The sequence below is a fragment of the Leptosomus discolor genome, unplaced genomic scaffold (assembly GCF_034619465.1).
Source record: "Leptosomus discolor isolate bLepDis1 unplaced genomic scaffold, bLepDis1.hap2 HAP2_SCAFFOLD_236, whole genome shotgun sequence".
Taxonomy (NCBI): domain Eukaryota; kingdom Metazoa; phylum Chordata; class Aves; order Leptosomiformes; family Leptosomidae; genus Leptosomus; species Leptosomus discolor.
This window is the reverse complement of record NW_028237843.1, coordinates 28,838-43,823: the sequence shown is the minus strand read 5'-3', so window position 1 is coordinate 43,823 and position 14,986 is coordinate 28,838. Positions and strand designations below refer to the sequence as shown.

Below are 14,986 nucleotides of genomic sequence, written 5' to 3'. Positions count from 1 at the left end.
GACCCGAGCATCCCTCACCTACCTTGGGTATTCACAGAGGCACCTCTCCTGGGGGCAGCTCCTGCCGAAATGCTGAGGGGGACGCTGAGGCTGAGTGGGGAGTGTGCAGGGGGGAGCACAGGGCAGCTCCACGGGCGCTGGAACGAGAGGGCAGTGCGAGTCAGCATCTCCCCAAAATGGGCTGTGAGGAATGGAGGGGAAGAGGCTGTGGCCAGGTCAGGCTTTGTACCTGCGGTGACCAGGTGAAGAGCATCAAGGATGTGCCAAGAAACCATGGCAAATCCACAAGGATCTTCCCACCAGAGCTCTGGGGGGAAGTGGGAGAAAACCCACTGGCTTCTGAGGAGGGAGAGGAACCTATATCAGAACAGGACAAGGAACCCCCTCAAGGTGTCTTGAGTTATTTTTGGAAAAGATGAGGACTTCTGGTGGCAGGGAGTTGGGTCCTACCTTGGATCCCTGCTACCATTTGGCTGCCATGGAGCAGAGGTACTGTTCTGCTCTGGATTCTCGCTGAGGCTGGGGGAGTGGAGTGCTCACCCCATCGCCCCTCTGCACCCCCCTCCCCAGCCTCCTGCCCCTCTGCAAAAGCAAACAGGAGATGTCAGTGTGCATGGGCCCTGTGCATGTAAGTGCTTGTTCCAGATTCCTGCTGTCTAGCAGGCAATTAAACCTGGTGAACCGAACGGCAGCAGGAGGCAGGTAATTGCTCTGCACCCTCCTGTGCTGCAAAGGGAGCTCAAGGGCGTACCTTGCATTCGGCTGCCTCTGCCCACAGGGGTTTGTGAGGCCCCCAGGATGAACTCCCAACGTACCAGAGGAATTGTTCCTTTTGCAGGGGATGTAAGTTTAGAAGGAAATCTGTTTGGCTCTCGGATTGGGGTGTTCGCGTTGCATCTTTCTATAGAAATTGTTCAAGGCAATGAGCCCTCTGGGTTACGGTGAGTAGGCAGGGAGTGCTCTCCTAATTCCTGCACCCTTTCTGCTAACAGCGAAGGTGACGGAGGGAAGCCAAGTGTTTAGAGCTCAGTTTTCAAGGGTACACGTAATTTGTGTAAGTGTAAAACTGTAATCTGGCAGGTAGGATGTGGGGTTGTACTTGAGGGAACAGCAGAAAATCTCCATCTGGTTCAGGGTTTGGAAAAGGAGAGGAGCACACTGCGAGGGAGGCAGCAGCGTTTACACGTGCCTGACGGCCGTTTATAACAAAATGCACGTCTCTGTCCGTGCACTCACTTTCTGGCTGTACCTTGATTTGGATCCCGATGCCGTTGCCATCGGTGGGGCATGTGGGGGCTTTAGTGGGTGCCAGCTGGAGCAGGCCGAGCACCGAGCTGTGCTCCAGGGGCAGGCGTTACCTGGAGCAGGATGGGCAGTCTCGGCTCCCCCTGCGAGGAGGGGTCCAGGGGGATGCGTGCTTCAGCCTCCTGTCCCAGTGGTGTCCTTCCAGCATCGCTTGCCAGGTTTCTCCTCCTCAGGAACTCCTTTTGCCGAGGGCTCTGCGACGGCTCCTCCGCTCCCCTCCCAAGGCGGCGGCAGGTCGTCGCGTTGTTTCGCCGCCGCAGGTTCTCCCGCGTCTCGTGCCGCCGCTCGCACTTCTCATCGTAGCTCTCGCTCACACGCCTGTACCGCGGCCGTGCCTTCTCGGGCTGGTTGATCATGTTGGGCACAGCTCTACTGGTCTGCTCTGGGATCCTCTGGCCTGATGAAACCAAGGGAAAAGACACTATTTGAGTGAAAACTAATTATTTCTAAGGTTAAATGAATGTAAGGGATCAGACACTGATGATGGGGCCCTCATGCAATAGGTGCAAGTGGTGTTCCTGGAGAAATCTGTTGTCCATGAACTCGTATGTGTTGGCTATGTAAAAGACACCTTGCTGTTCTTGCCCCTCCATCAGGTGGGTGCTGACCTGGGGGATGCAGGGAACAGAGTTTTGAACACTCAACACAACCTCGTGAAGCTGGCCTTGCTAGTGAGTAAGGATGCTTCCTCTGGGAGAATTCCTTTTCTGATAAAATAAAATCCCTCTGTTACTCAATCTGATTCTTTTCTGCATGCTGCCATAGGTCTTTTGCCAACCTAATGAAAACAGGAGAAGTGATAGCTGCTATTTCTGCAGGAAACTTTTAAGTGTGCATTTCTTTTGCCAGGTTTTTTTTTTTGATAGGTCCACATACAGTGGTGCTGTGGTGTGACTGACTTTTTAAACAGTTGCATTGTATTTCTTAGTGGTGGCTGCCTTTTCTGTGTGCAGAGAGAGATCTGGAGCAGTGAAAATCTTGCAGCATTTTAAGGGTTTGTTGTGGGTTTTGGTTTTTTGTTTTGTTTTGGGGTTTGGTTTTTTTTTTTTCCAATGAAGTATCTGGCAAAGTCCCTGCCGGTCTGAGTGCACCCACCCTCTGAAGACCACAGCTGCAGAGTGCTGCTTTCTCTTATCCCAGTTGCTCCCTCCCTCCCCAGCTCTGGGTTCAGATGCTGGGTAGCACTTTGCTGTCTGCTTGTTCACCTTCACTGGTCCTCCCACAGCCTCGCTGGCTGCAGCCCTGGCTCTGTGCTAGCCGAGCTGTGACTTGGTTCTTTCACTGCAAATACAAGCGTAGCAACTGATCGTTACACTTTGGGGTTAATTCCTGTTAAGCTGTGCTCGAGAACCGGGGCGCAGGCTCTCAGTGGTACCGGTTTGCCTCAGGCATGAATTCTGCCTCCATTTCTGGCCCAAACAAGGCTGTGGCTTGGCTGAAGGAGGAGCCTCCTCCATTTCAGCACTATTGCACCTTCTGTGTGCACACACAGGGTGTGGAGATGAAACCTCCTCCCTCCTGCTGACTCCTCTGCGCACTTGCAAGCCACTGGTGCGTTGTTTTTTACTGGACTTTGGTCATACTGAGTGAGTTTGGTCCTTTGCCTCAGCATCGGTTGAAAAGAAAGCTGAGCAGGAACTACCCACATCTGTTCCTCTTCCTTCCCCACCTCGAGCAATAGCTGCACCCCCCTCTCCTGTCCCCTTGCCCCATCGGCAGTGAAGAGGTTTGTCACCCCCATGCATGTCCTGTGAGCGTTGCTCAGGGGGTGCCCATCCTCGAGGGGCTCAGCCTGGGAGCTGCTGTAGCTGGTGTGGGGCTTTTCTCCTGTTTAGTAAATCATGTTAATGTAGCAAAGAAGGGGGGAAAAAGGAATTTTAGTCTCTGAAAATTCAGACTAAATGTTGCTCATTGTCAAACAAAACCACCAAAACTTCATTGGTCTCATTCTGTCTCAAGCATTAGGAAGTTGTTGAGTCTAATGGAAAAAAAAAATTGGAACAAGTAAACCCCATTTACGTAGATGATACTTCCGTGTTTTTTAGTCTGCATTAAAATCTGCTCCATAATTCTTTTTATTGTCCTTGTGCTAGCTGTGGTGTACTCAAAGCTCGTTTACTAGTGCCATCTTTTCACTGCAGGGGCTTCCTTTGGAAGGAGAACGGCATTCTCAGGGTTGTCAGCTCTTGCTCTGGGCAGGCAAGGTGCCTGCAAACTCACAGCCAGGTCACTGCTCCCGATGCTGAGCCTGCATGGGATGTGGGCTTTGAGACCCCTGAAGTGTGGCACTTGCTAGTGCACTCCTATGCATTTTTATTTGAATATTCTCTTCTTTGAACAGCTTCTGAAGAGTCTCTAAATTTAGCTTAAATTTACTGAAGGATCCCAACAGTATTTCACTATTCAAGTCTTTCTTGCTGTGATACACTTACAGCTGGAGGAGTCTGGGGGTGTAAATGGCTGAGCAGGTTATTCCCATGCAGCTTTCATGTCCGTGCAATGGCAATCCCACTGTGCTCACCCAGGGCCTTTCCTCCTGGTGCACACATGCTTCCCTTGGCCCTGCAGGCAAGGCAAGATCTGGCCAACAGCTTCACACCGAGAAATGCAAGTTGGGCGTGCGCCCACACCCCACAGTGTGCTCCCTGGAAGCTGGGCACGAACTCCATAGCTTGGGACAAAGCGTGTAGCTGCAGCCAAACTGCTCCAAACGCTTCAGGACACTTTAAAAGGATTTTTCAACTATTTTTTCTTGGATTGCACGTTCCATCCGGACCTTGGGGGTCCTGCTCAGTCCCTGCTCATCCAGCTCTTCCCATCAGGAATAGCTCAGCCCCTCTCCCACCTGCGCTGCCTCTGGGCTGCCCAGCCTGTCACCTTGCATCCCAGAGCAGCTCTTGTACTAGCCTCAGTTAACCAAAAATGCACTTCAAAGCAAGGTAAAACTTAAAGAAATGCACAGTCCATTACTCACCCCAAGCTGAGTGAACTGTTGAGGCCTTCTGGACGAGCTAATACTCTACTTCCTCCTTCTGTTACCCCAAATTACGTTCTCTAATTAACAAACATGTCATTTATCTTTGCTTTCCAAGCTGTTACACTTTGTGCTTCAAGGGAAATTAAAAAAAAAAGTGCTTCTTGCTGGTTCATGTTACAGCCTCCCGGTGTCAATCATATAGGCTGAAAGTGGGGTGAAAAAAGAGCAAAAAAAGGTGCACACCGCTGCGTTGAGCGCAGCAGCCTCCGCTCCCCTCCATCCCTTGCCAGCCCCGGCGCTGCAGGCACTTACCTGGCCCGAGGGGTCCCGTCCTACCCCTCGACTGCTGCAGAGGAGTGGGGTGAGCGGGGGGTTATCGGCTGCAAACACGCTCCAACTGCCATCTTCGTGCCAACCCCCTCATTTTGCTGCTCTCGCTCTCTTTCTCGCTGTCTAGAACAGGAAACGTTGCAGCCGCAGCCGAGCCCCGGTTCCTGTCTCTGCTCGCAGCCTGGCTGCGGGGCGCAGGGGCCCAGCTCGCAGCGGGATTGGGGTTATCTTGGGACCCCAAAGTCTCCAGCTTCTCTCCACGCAGAGCTAGCAATTATCTTTCAGGCCATCTCCCTTTATCGGTCTCTGACACGCGGAGGTTGAGTGCTGGTTCATGGAGCTGCTGGTGGCACTCGGTGACCGAGACTGCCCAGGCTGCTTTGGGGTAGAGAAATCCAGACTTAGGGAAGTACAGTAATGCTATTATTTTACGGCTTCTCACAGGTTGGAAAGGGGAAAAAAGTGTGTATCAGCAGCTGAGGAGAGGTCACGAATGGCAGAAATTCATTAAGGTCTTTAGAGAAGTGAAAGCTGCGTTAATGCAAATCATGCAGGGAGGTCGGTTTAACCAGCTGGGCGCTGATAAGGGCTCTGTGCCTCTGCACATGGAAAACGAACACAAGTAAAAGCAGAGATCTTGTAAAGTAACGTAGGATTTATTTTTGCAAAGACCAGCCTAGAAGGGATACATGACACAAAATTTCCTGGCTCAAAGACCCTCTCATGGCTTGGGGTGGTTTGTCCCAAATCCTCATTCGGGCCATGGCTCGGCTCCTTCCCACAGTGCTCAGCACCGCTGCCGTTGTGGCTTTTGGTGGGGGGAACGGTTCCTGGAGCGTGAGCAGGAAACCTGCTGGTGAGCGGGACACTGGCAGCAGATCCTGCCAGGGACTTCCCTGAAGTACCTCTTGGTCAGAAGAAGCCAGTTGTAAAAGTTCATTACTGAGAAGGACATTTTCATGCTGTGTGTTACAGGCCTCTGGTGCATCCCATCTCGGGTTGGCAGGGGCGTGAGCGTGGGGCTGCCCCGGCAGCATGGAAAAGGGCACCTGAGTAGCTGGATTAACACCCAAAGCCCTTGTGCAGGACCCAAGGTGTCCCAGCGCGCTTGCTGCCCCGGGGACTATGTTCTTCTGATGTTTTCCACCTTGTAGCTGCTCCTGATTAAGGAGTCGAGGAAGTCGGGGGCTATGGCCCGGAGGAAGAGCAGGCTGCCTGTCGCCAGGGATGGGTAGTGCAGCTCCCGCTGCCGCAGCGCCCCGCTCTTGATGATCTCCAGCGCGCACTCCTCCTTCGGCGCTGGCGTGTCCTGGATGACATGCGAGATCGCTCGCACGGCGCTCTCTGGAGGGACGGGAGGACAGGGAGGGAAGGAGCAGTGTTGGATGGAGAGGCTGCCACAGGCACCCGCCGGCTCAGTCAGGGTGTCTGTAGCTTCCTCTAACAAATGGACAAACTCTGGGGATCAGACCTACTTAACAAGGCTTAGAATAGTTTAAGTAAATAACAACTATAGTGATGTCCTTCCCATTCCTTTCCACCTCTTGAGTGACCATAGGATGGAATCCCCACCTGCCCTGGATTTACTGCCAGGATAGCAGAGCCAAAGGTCTTGGGCCACACTTTAAAGAGTTGGGGTCCTGTTTCTGCAATTGCACAGCCACTGCAGCCTGAGGGTCTTGCAGTGGTGGTGAAGCAGCGTGCTGAGCAGCCTGGGGCCAGAGGGCAGGTGGTGGGCTTGGCTTGGCTTAGCTCTGTCTGGAAACACAGAGTGGCAGGGCCCTGGTGATGCTGAGCTTACCTGTGTTGATGTAGCCCAGGATGCAGAGTGTGATGGAGACGTTGACCTGGTCTACAATGAATTCTTGTCGCAGGGAGCTGAAGAATCCATCTAAGGCGAACTTAGTTGCACAATAGGGAGCAACAAATGGGGGAGCAACTTTACCTGGAGCAGAAACACAATGTCAGGGTTCGTGTGCTGGGCAGACACCAGGCTGCACAGCTCTCCCTTCCTCTTGTCCTTCAAGTAGCCACAGTATTGTGATTTAGGATGACTGAGTAATCTGTCATGGATTCTTGGGAGAAATAAACAAATGCAGGAATGTTTAAAATGTAACATGTGGCATACAGTGGCGCAAAGTGCCTTCAGTTGTGGGTGATACTGTTCTGGTATTCCTGTGTACATACCCACGTGTAGCAGATGCCTGTATAATATGCGGCTGCGCACATAAAATAACCTGCAGTGGCGTACCTCGGCCGCACTGCGTGAAGGTGATTAGTTGGTGCACGGAGACGCGGTTGGGGCATGGAATGTAAATCCCTCAGAGGACTTGAATTGCGCATCTGGGATATAAATCATATGCTGATTCTATGATCCTGACTCCCAGCAGGGCAGCTCTCTGCCTTGTGGTCCTTATTCTGCCTTTTGAAGAAGAGGGACGTGGGCAGGGAGAGCCTGGCCCCTTGTGTGCTCACCTGCCACGGATGAAACGACAACAATGCTGCCCTCGCTCTCCTTCAGCATGGGCAGGGCAGACATGGTCATCGCCACGTAACTGAGGAAGTTGACCTCCAGGAGCTTTCGTACGTGCCCAACGTCGCCATCGAAGTAGTTGACGTAGCTGTAACCGATGTGATTTAGGATGAGCATATCCAGGCCTCCTGGAAGCAGAGAATGTTTGCGACCGGCATCTCAAAATAAAGCAGCTTCTTGGTGGCTGGAATGGCCCCAACATGTAGCACGGGGTGCGTTGGGGAGTGAGGAGCAGCAGCTCCCCGCCACCTACCCCAGGTGTTCTCAGCCTCCTTCACCACCACCTCTGGGAACGTGGTGTCCTCCATGGAGCCGCTCACATAGCGGGCGGAGGCGGCACCCAGCTCGAGGCACCGCTCCACAACCTGCGGCAACAGCGAGAACGGTGTTGGCAATGGACCCCCCTTTGTGGACACCCCCCTGCCCACCCCCATCCCACAAAGGCTGTGCTGCCTCAGGGCAGGTGGGCAGTGCGTCTCCCTGTCCTGCTGGAAACCCTTCTCCCTTCATGGGAGGGGACGAGAGAAATGTTTCTGGCTGCAGAGTTAAACAGTAGCACATCTGAGGCAAATGTTTAGTGTTTATAAATAGGGCTATGACTGCTTAATTTTGATTCTGTTGTATACGGGATGCAAAAGACAGTTCAGGCTTTGAGAAAGGGCAAGGGTTGATCAGACCAGGGCTTGGGCAGAATAGCGTTGTCCTTGGTGGTGGAGATCAGCATTCACAGCTGAAGACTGCGGAGAGAGCAATGCCGTGCTGTTAGCATTGAAAATGCCATTTGTTGCGGTCTGGGGGGTGTGTGTTAGAACAGGCTTGTGCTGGTGGATCTGCAGGGTATCTGGCATCCCCGCGTGCCCAGGCTGGGGTGAATATCTGCATTCTGCCAGCCCGTGGGGCTCTGGGTTGCAAATGTGTTTTGCTGGCCCGGCATGCTCTGCTTGCCATTTACTTTCTGCAGCTTGGCCTCCGTCCGCGCTGTGATCAGTAGGTGGGCCTCCATGCGTGCCAGGTGATACGCCATCTGCTCCCCGATGCCGCTGCTGGCTCCGGTCACAATAACACGTTTTCCCCGGAGCATCTCTGGAGAGGAGGGCGCAGAGCTCAGAGCCAGCACAGCCCACGCTGTCCCCCCGCATGCGGGCACTCAGGTGCGGGGAGCTGCAGGCAGCAGCGCTGCCCCACTGCAGCGTGCACCACTCGTGCAGGCCCTCACTGGAGCCTGGTCACTAATCCCAGCTTGATGGGAAGTATGTGCAAGGCTTGAGCTCTGCGTCCAGCCTGGTCTGGGAGTGGCTTTTGAAAATGGCGAGAGCCGAATAATAAAAGGCTTAAGTGTTTAAAACTGTATGTTTCCCAGAGAAATAATTTACTGAGATCAGACACATACTGTGCATCCCAGCAGACCCACCACAATCCCGTGGGCTTTCCTGTGCGGTGCAGCGTGCTCTGACCCCTGGCACCGGGGTCAGCCTGCGCTCCCCTCCGAGCCCTCAGCCCTCCCATGCTTTGGCTTTTCCAGCTGCACTTGGAAAGACCCCTCAAATGGCCCGTGCTCTTCTGCGTGGGCCCCCGCTGCTGCTCTGGCTGCAGCCTCACCGACTGTGTGTAGTTTTAAAGCGTGGTTTTCCAATGACTTACCTTCACTGAAATTCTCGGGTGCTGAATAAAAATAAAAGGCCAGCGCCAGTCCCAGCAAGGGGATGAAAATCTTCAGGAGCAGACCCATCCCTCTGCAAACGTACAGGCAGCAGCAAGACAAACTCCGTGGCTCTGACCGTGGGGAGGTGGACACGTCAGTAGGTTGCAAACAGGGCTGAGAGCAATCGCAGTTTTGAACTGGTTCTTATCTTGGCCAAGACGGCTAGTATGTGCGCTTCCTGTGATTTAGCAAACATTAACCTAACGGGGAGTGTCACTTTGGACTTTAGGCTGTCCCTTTGCACCCTTGTACTGCCAGGAATTTCAGGCGTGGCTTTTTGAGAGCGTTGAAGGAAAGGCACTGAAAAGCTTCTGGCTCCAGAGTGGTGGGCGTGTTGTTTGGCGGCTGCTTTTGGGGCCAGGACACCCACGTCCCCTCAGCGCAGATCTCAGTGGGATCGGCTTACTTCCCTCTCTATTCACTCATCTAAAAGGGAGGCAATGCTTCCCTTCCCCACTGGCTGCCACAAGGATTTATTAATCAGAAAGATTAATAAGTGTAAGAGACCATCTGCCAAGTTTGGAAAGTTTTGCTTGGGGTAAAAACTTGCATTTAATTTGGCTGCTAAGCTGACAAAAAAAAAAGGCTAAAAAGTTATTCCCAAAATGAAATAATGAAGGATTTTTTGCTAGGGTTTGATTTTCCTGTGAAAGGCAAGTCAGAGGAGTCGTGCACATTCACAGCAGCATTAAGTAGTGGAGAAAGGGGGATTAAAAAGGCCCACAGAACGCACGAAACTGTTAGGTTAGTACATTTTATTTAACAATTTGCTCCTGCACATCCTGGGGAAGGGAACGTGTCTACCCAGGCGGGGTACTGCAGCGGCAGGGAACTCCCCTTCCCCACCTCGCATCGCACCGCACCCCGGGGCCGTCCCAACCCGCCCCGCCGGAGGCGGTGCGATCTGCTTAAACCCCAAACCCTTCACTTTTCGAAGCGCAAGCAGAGCTTTCCGACGGGAGGCCCGTCCCGCCGTGCGAGGAGCAGCCCTCGGCGGGGGGGCCCCGGCTGCAAGGCCCGTCTCCGCCGGCAGAGGAGGGTGTTGGCCCGGCGAACCCTCCCGAGCCGGCGGCCGCCGTTCCTGAGCGCTCAGTTAACCGGCAGGGCGGTGCTGGGGGGGCGCGGGGGGGCGCTCTGCAGGCTTTCCAGCCGGTAGCGGCTCCTGACCAGGTAGTCCAGCAGCTCGGCGGCCCAGTCCCGCAGCAGCAGCGGCAGCCGGGTGGAGCCGTAGCGGTAGTAGAGCTCCCGCCGCCGCAGCGCCGCCCCCTTCAGGATCTCCAGCGCGCACTCCTCCCGCGGCGCCGGCCGCACCAGCAGCAGGTCTGCGGCGGCGCGCACCGCGCGCTCTGCGCGGGAGCGGGAGGGCGTCAGGCGGGGGCGGGCTGAGGGGGAGAGCTTGAGGGGAGAGCTTGAGGGGAGAGCTTGAGGGGCTGAGGGGGAGAGCTTGAGCGGCTGAGGGGGAGAGCTTGAGGGGAGAGCTTGAGCGGCTGAGGGGGAGAGCTTGAGCGGCTGAGGGGGAGAGCTTGAGGGGCTGAGGGGGAGAGCTTGAGGGGAGAGCTTGAGGGGCTGAGGGGGAGAGCTTGAGCGGCTGAGGGGGAGAGCTTGAGGGGAGAGCTTGAGGGGCTGAGGGGGTGGCCTGAGGGGCGAGCTGAGGGAGCGGCGTGAGGGGCCAAGGAAGGCCTTCTCGTTAAGACGAAGCGGGCAGAGCAGGGCATACAAAATGGTTGTTTCAAGTGGGGCGTAGCGGTACGCACCTCAAAAGAGAGGTTAACTCAGGAGATTAAATTCCGCTGCCCAACGCGGGCGGGGCTCTTCCAGCTGCCCTAACCATTACGTTCCCAGAGTTGTTGCGTCGGTATTAATGGGAGATAGGCGGCTGGCACATCCCTGTTCCTACTAATTGAATGCCAGGCTGTGGCAGCCTGTATGGGGTGGCTGGTTTTATTGTAGCATGGAGAAAGAAATGAGTTTTGAGACTCTTATTTTTGGTGGAAGAGAGGTGGGGTCCCCCCAAGACCAGAGCAGGTTCTGCAGGGCTGGAGGAAAAGCAGCAGCAGGGGTGGCAGGGGAGAGTTGAAGGGCAGGTCAGAAGCCGAGGAGGTGATGCTCGGCTCCTGATCGGCCAGATCAAACAGCATTGATCTTACCAGTATCAATGAAGCCGAGGATGCAGAGCGTGATGGAAACATTAATGCTCTGAATGCTGAATTCCTGCCTCAGGGAGCTGAAAAATCCGTCCAAGGCAAACTTAGTTGCAGAGTAGGGGACCGTAAGGGGAAACCCGACTTTACCTGGACATGGAGTGAAGTTTTGTTGTAGCACAGAAAGCTGCTCTGCCTAAACTCTCTTTGTCAGAGAAAGTATTTTGCCCAAAGGGACTTTACTGTTAGTGAAATGTCATTCTGGCACCTGAACAGCAGCACTACAAATATTCCCGTCAGCTTCCAGCTCATTGAAGGTCTTAAGGCCAACACCATGGCTCAGGTCTCTGCTCAGGGTAGGAGCAACCTGCAGTAACTATGACACCCTCGGAGGGGAGAGATGGAGCAAAGTTTAAACTCTTGTCTCTGGAAGCTGAGCTAAGCTGATCACCAGGAGGCTAACCGACACACCAGCTGCGAGGGGGGACATCTGTTAGTAATTCAGTTTCCTGACTTAACAGAAATCCATTAGAGTCATGTTTTTGTGAATAGTCAGTCAATAGCTCACTCTACAAATATTAGCAGGAACTTGACCTACCAAACCAAGATGAAGAGTCAGAGAGCCAATGCAGTGAGAAACTACTGCATTTCCACTGCTCCGTAGAGCTGGGGGTACGTGATCTCTGCTGCTCCAATGAGCCTGACTACTAGGGTGTGGGGTTTAGATACAGGGCTGGTCAAAAAGCAAGCTGGGGTGATTGGATTGCATCAGAGAACAAATTCCATTGAGAAAATATTAAAAAGATCTGGATTTGAGTTTGGTTTCCGTTTTTTTTGCGTGCATTAAGCAGTTATGGCTCCGTTAGGATGGTGGGTGTCTCTGCATGCTGCTTCTGAAATTCAGCCCACGGTGTCTTTTGCCTGAATCCCACGTCACCTACCTCGCTCCCCACTCACCTGCCATGGATGAAACCACTACGATGCTGCCCTCGCTCTCCTTCAGCATGGGCAGGGCAGACGTGGTCATCGCCACGTAGCTGAGGAAGTTGATCTCCAGGAGCTTTCGTACGTGCCCGACATCCCCGTTGAAATAACCAAAGTACGATGTGCCGACGTGATTAAGAATCAGCATGTCTAGGCCTCCTGCAAGCAGAGGAGCAGGCATTAGTGCTGGGTGGGAGAGGGCTACAACCGGCAAAGCAGAGCCTTTCCGGGGAGCGGAGTAAATGTAATCAAAAGAAATCAGGTGTTTGGGTCAGAGCTGCGGCCTGCCATCTCTGGAGTAGGGATATAGACTGGATGGTGGCTGCCAGTAAAATATTCGTTGTGATTTTTAAAATTTTTTCCCTGGTTCAAAACACAAATGCCATGGCACAAGGGAGATCAACTGTGAGTTGTCTGCAGGCCCGGGGTGGGAGAGGGAGAGCTGAAATACTGCGTTTCCACAGCCGTCACCACAGTAGCAAGGCTGCTATGGGCTCGATGGACGGTTTCAGACCACAGTAACTGGGGGTGCTGAAATCCAGGGTTATGATACAGGAACAGGATGTCATGAGGGCGCAGAGCTGAAATCAAGAGCGCAGTGCAGTTTCAGCTGGAGTGATGACGCGGGGCTGCAAAGGGCAGAATTAGGGAAAAATCTCTCCCATCTCATCCCATCTCCCATCTTTTTTTTTTAGTGGGTGCACGGCAAAAAGCAGCAGGGCCAAGGTGAGATGCAGTGCTCCGCTGTCACTTGCGGAGAGCAGGCTGTAAACGTACCCAGCGAGGTCTCTGCCTCCTTCACCACGTGCTCGGCGAAGGCCATGTCCTCCATGGTGCCGCTGACGTACCGTGCAGAGGCTGCCCCCAGCTCCAGGCACCGCTCCACCACCTGCCACACCAACACGACGGGTCAGAAACCCCTTTCCCTGCCCTGGGAAGCCTGGCGCGGTAGCAAAAGAGGGTGTCTGTGCTCCCTGAGATGTGTCCCCGCCTTAAAACAGCGGTTTGGAGCCTTTTAACCTTCAAAGGGAGCCTGAAAAATTATCCCTTTGGTGAACGCGTTGCCCAAGGCAGTCTGGCTGTCGGTGCAGCCTGTGCCGGAACTGCATGCGTGTAGGGTGAGCAGGAGCTTGGATATCACTGCAGTGGAATGAGGGCGTGTGTGTGCCGAGGGAGCCTGCGTGTAGGCATATGTGTACATAACGAAGCAAGTTCAGATATCCCAATATGTGCTACGTGGAGCGCGTGGATCTGCAGGAGAGGGATTTCTGTGCGGGCAGGAGCCCCAGACAGCACAGGTATGCACACCCGTGACTGCAGCTGTGCCTGTCTGGTGCTTGTGCCGTGGTGGTTACACGTGCATGTGCTCGTGTGTGTACCTGCGATGTGAGATTGGCTTTCCTGTGTTTGTGTGTGCACCGCCATGAACACGCGTGTGCGAGTGCTCAGCTTGCCATTTACTTGCTGTAGCTTGGCCTCTGTCCGCGCAGTGATCAGGATGTGGGATCCCATCCGTGCCAGGTGATATGCCATCTGCTCTCCAATTCCAGTGCTTGCTCCGGTGACAATCACCCGCTTCCCTTTCAGCATCTCTGGGGACCAAGGCGCAGGGTTTTAATTTATCCAAACACTATTTTAAAAAAACAACCAAACAAAAAAACCCAAAAAACCCCACCGAACCAACCACAACCCTAATGCCCTTCAGAGGAAGCAGTTAAGTGGCAGCTAAGTGAGCCTGCAAGTGCAAAGCCTCCGGCACTGGGACGTCTCTTCCATCTGCTGGAAAAAGCTGTGCTGAGGAGCAGCTGCAGCTCCTCACTGAATGCACTGACACGGGCAGAGTGCTCGACTCTTTCAGCAGTTTTTTCCACAAGTCAGGGCACAACTTATAAACACCTCGACTATTTTGTAATAAAAATCGACTAAGTACTTGCTTCAAAACTTAAAATCCATCATTTAAAAGTCATGTTTATAAATTCTTTTGCTACGCTCTGGGAAGTGGAGTGTTGAGAGCCCTCTGTGTCTCAGACCCCCTGCCTCACCTGCTCCCTCACAAAATATTTCTGCGTATTATGTGCCCAGTTTGATTTCAAGTCTTTGTTAAAACAACTTTCCAGTATCAGCCACCACACAAAGCCTCGGACGTGGTTTGGTCCAAGCTCTGCACAGTTTCTATGCAAAACACTCAAATATGGCTGTTAAGATTTTTCCTTAAAGGCAGATTCACTTTTAATACTTACCCGGTTTGAAATTCTCCCTCGCAGAATAAAACCAGAAGGCCAAAACCAATCCCAAAAAGGGAATGAGAATCTTTTGCAACCGACCCATCCCACTGTGGAGTCAGGAAATAAACCATGAAAGAGAAGGGAGGAAAAAACCCTCTGCAGAGCTGCTCCAGAGGGAAGCAGCAGTGCCAGTCCTTTAAAACCTGCTGGCGAAGGAACTGCAACTTCCAAAGCACTGGAAAATCACGGGTGGGTGGATAAGCAAGGCAAACCCTTTGATTTGCTCCCCACTGGAGCTGGCGAGCCTCGGCCTAACCGGCAGTGCTCTTTGGGTTCTGCCCGGCTCTTTTCATATTTCCTGTCCTACGTTAAAATGCAGAATTTTGCACAACACCCTGGAAGAGGTGTGTCTTTGCTGAGCAGCGTCAAGTTTCACTTCGAGAACATCAAGAGGCAGCCTAGTGCAGGTGGTTAAACACCGTCTTTTATTCCTGCTGGCACTGTGTGTCGGTGCATGCAGAGATGCAATCCGGGTCCGATTGCTTGCAGGGGTGGAGGGACTGGGGGCTGCGGTGTGTGTGGGGGGGACATGCAGCAAAGGTCCTTTGCTCCTTAGGGCACAGCTGCCTGCCGCCAGGATGCTGAGCAGCAGCGTGTGCCACCCCCAAACCTCTCCAAAAATGCTTTGCTGAGGCAGGGTTTATTTTTTCGTCTCTACCTACTCATGTGAGCAGATGAGGGAGCAGGGGCTGAGCTGAACCCATCCCCGGGGGTGCAACCACCCCAGCT

General features: G+C 53.5%; 2 protein-coding genes across 2 annotated transcripts; both read right to left on the bottom strand.

Moving 5' to 3' along the window:
• Nucleotides 1-5,735: 5,735 nt before the first annotated feature.
• On the bottom strand, nucleotides 5,736-8,874 carry LOC147412629 (11-beta-hydroxysteroid dehydrogenase 1-like). Its single transcript, XM_086481162.1, has 6 exons — nucleotides 8,787-8,874; nucleotides 8,098-8,228; nucleotides 7,399-7,510; nucleotides 7,088-7,273; nucleotides 6,414-6,557; nucleotides 5,736-5,956 (listed from the first exon to the last, which is right to left on the bottom strand). The coding sequence occupies exons 1-6, from the start codon at nucleotides 8,872-8,874 to the stop codon at nucleotides 5,736-5,738; spliced, it is 882 nt and encodes a 293-aa protein (XP_086337288.1).
• A 1,062-nt stretch (nucleotides 8,875-9,936) lies between these two features.
• LOC147412628 (11-beta-hydroxysteroid dehydrogenase 1-like) lies at nucleotides 9,937-14,300 on the bottom strand. The gene is made up of 6 exons (XM_086481164.1): nucleotides 14,213-14,300; nucleotides 13,434-13,564; nucleotides 12,750-12,861; nucleotides 11,946-12,131; nucleotides 10,995-11,138; nucleotides 9,937-10,193 (listed from the first exon to the last, which is right to left on the bottom strand). The coding sequence occupies exons 1-6, from the start codon at nucleotides 14,298-14,300 to the stop codon at nucleotides 9,937-9,939; spliced, it is 918 nt and encodes a 305-aa protein (XP_086337290.1).
• Between the last annotated feature and the right edge of the window lie 686 nt (nucleotides 14,301-14,986).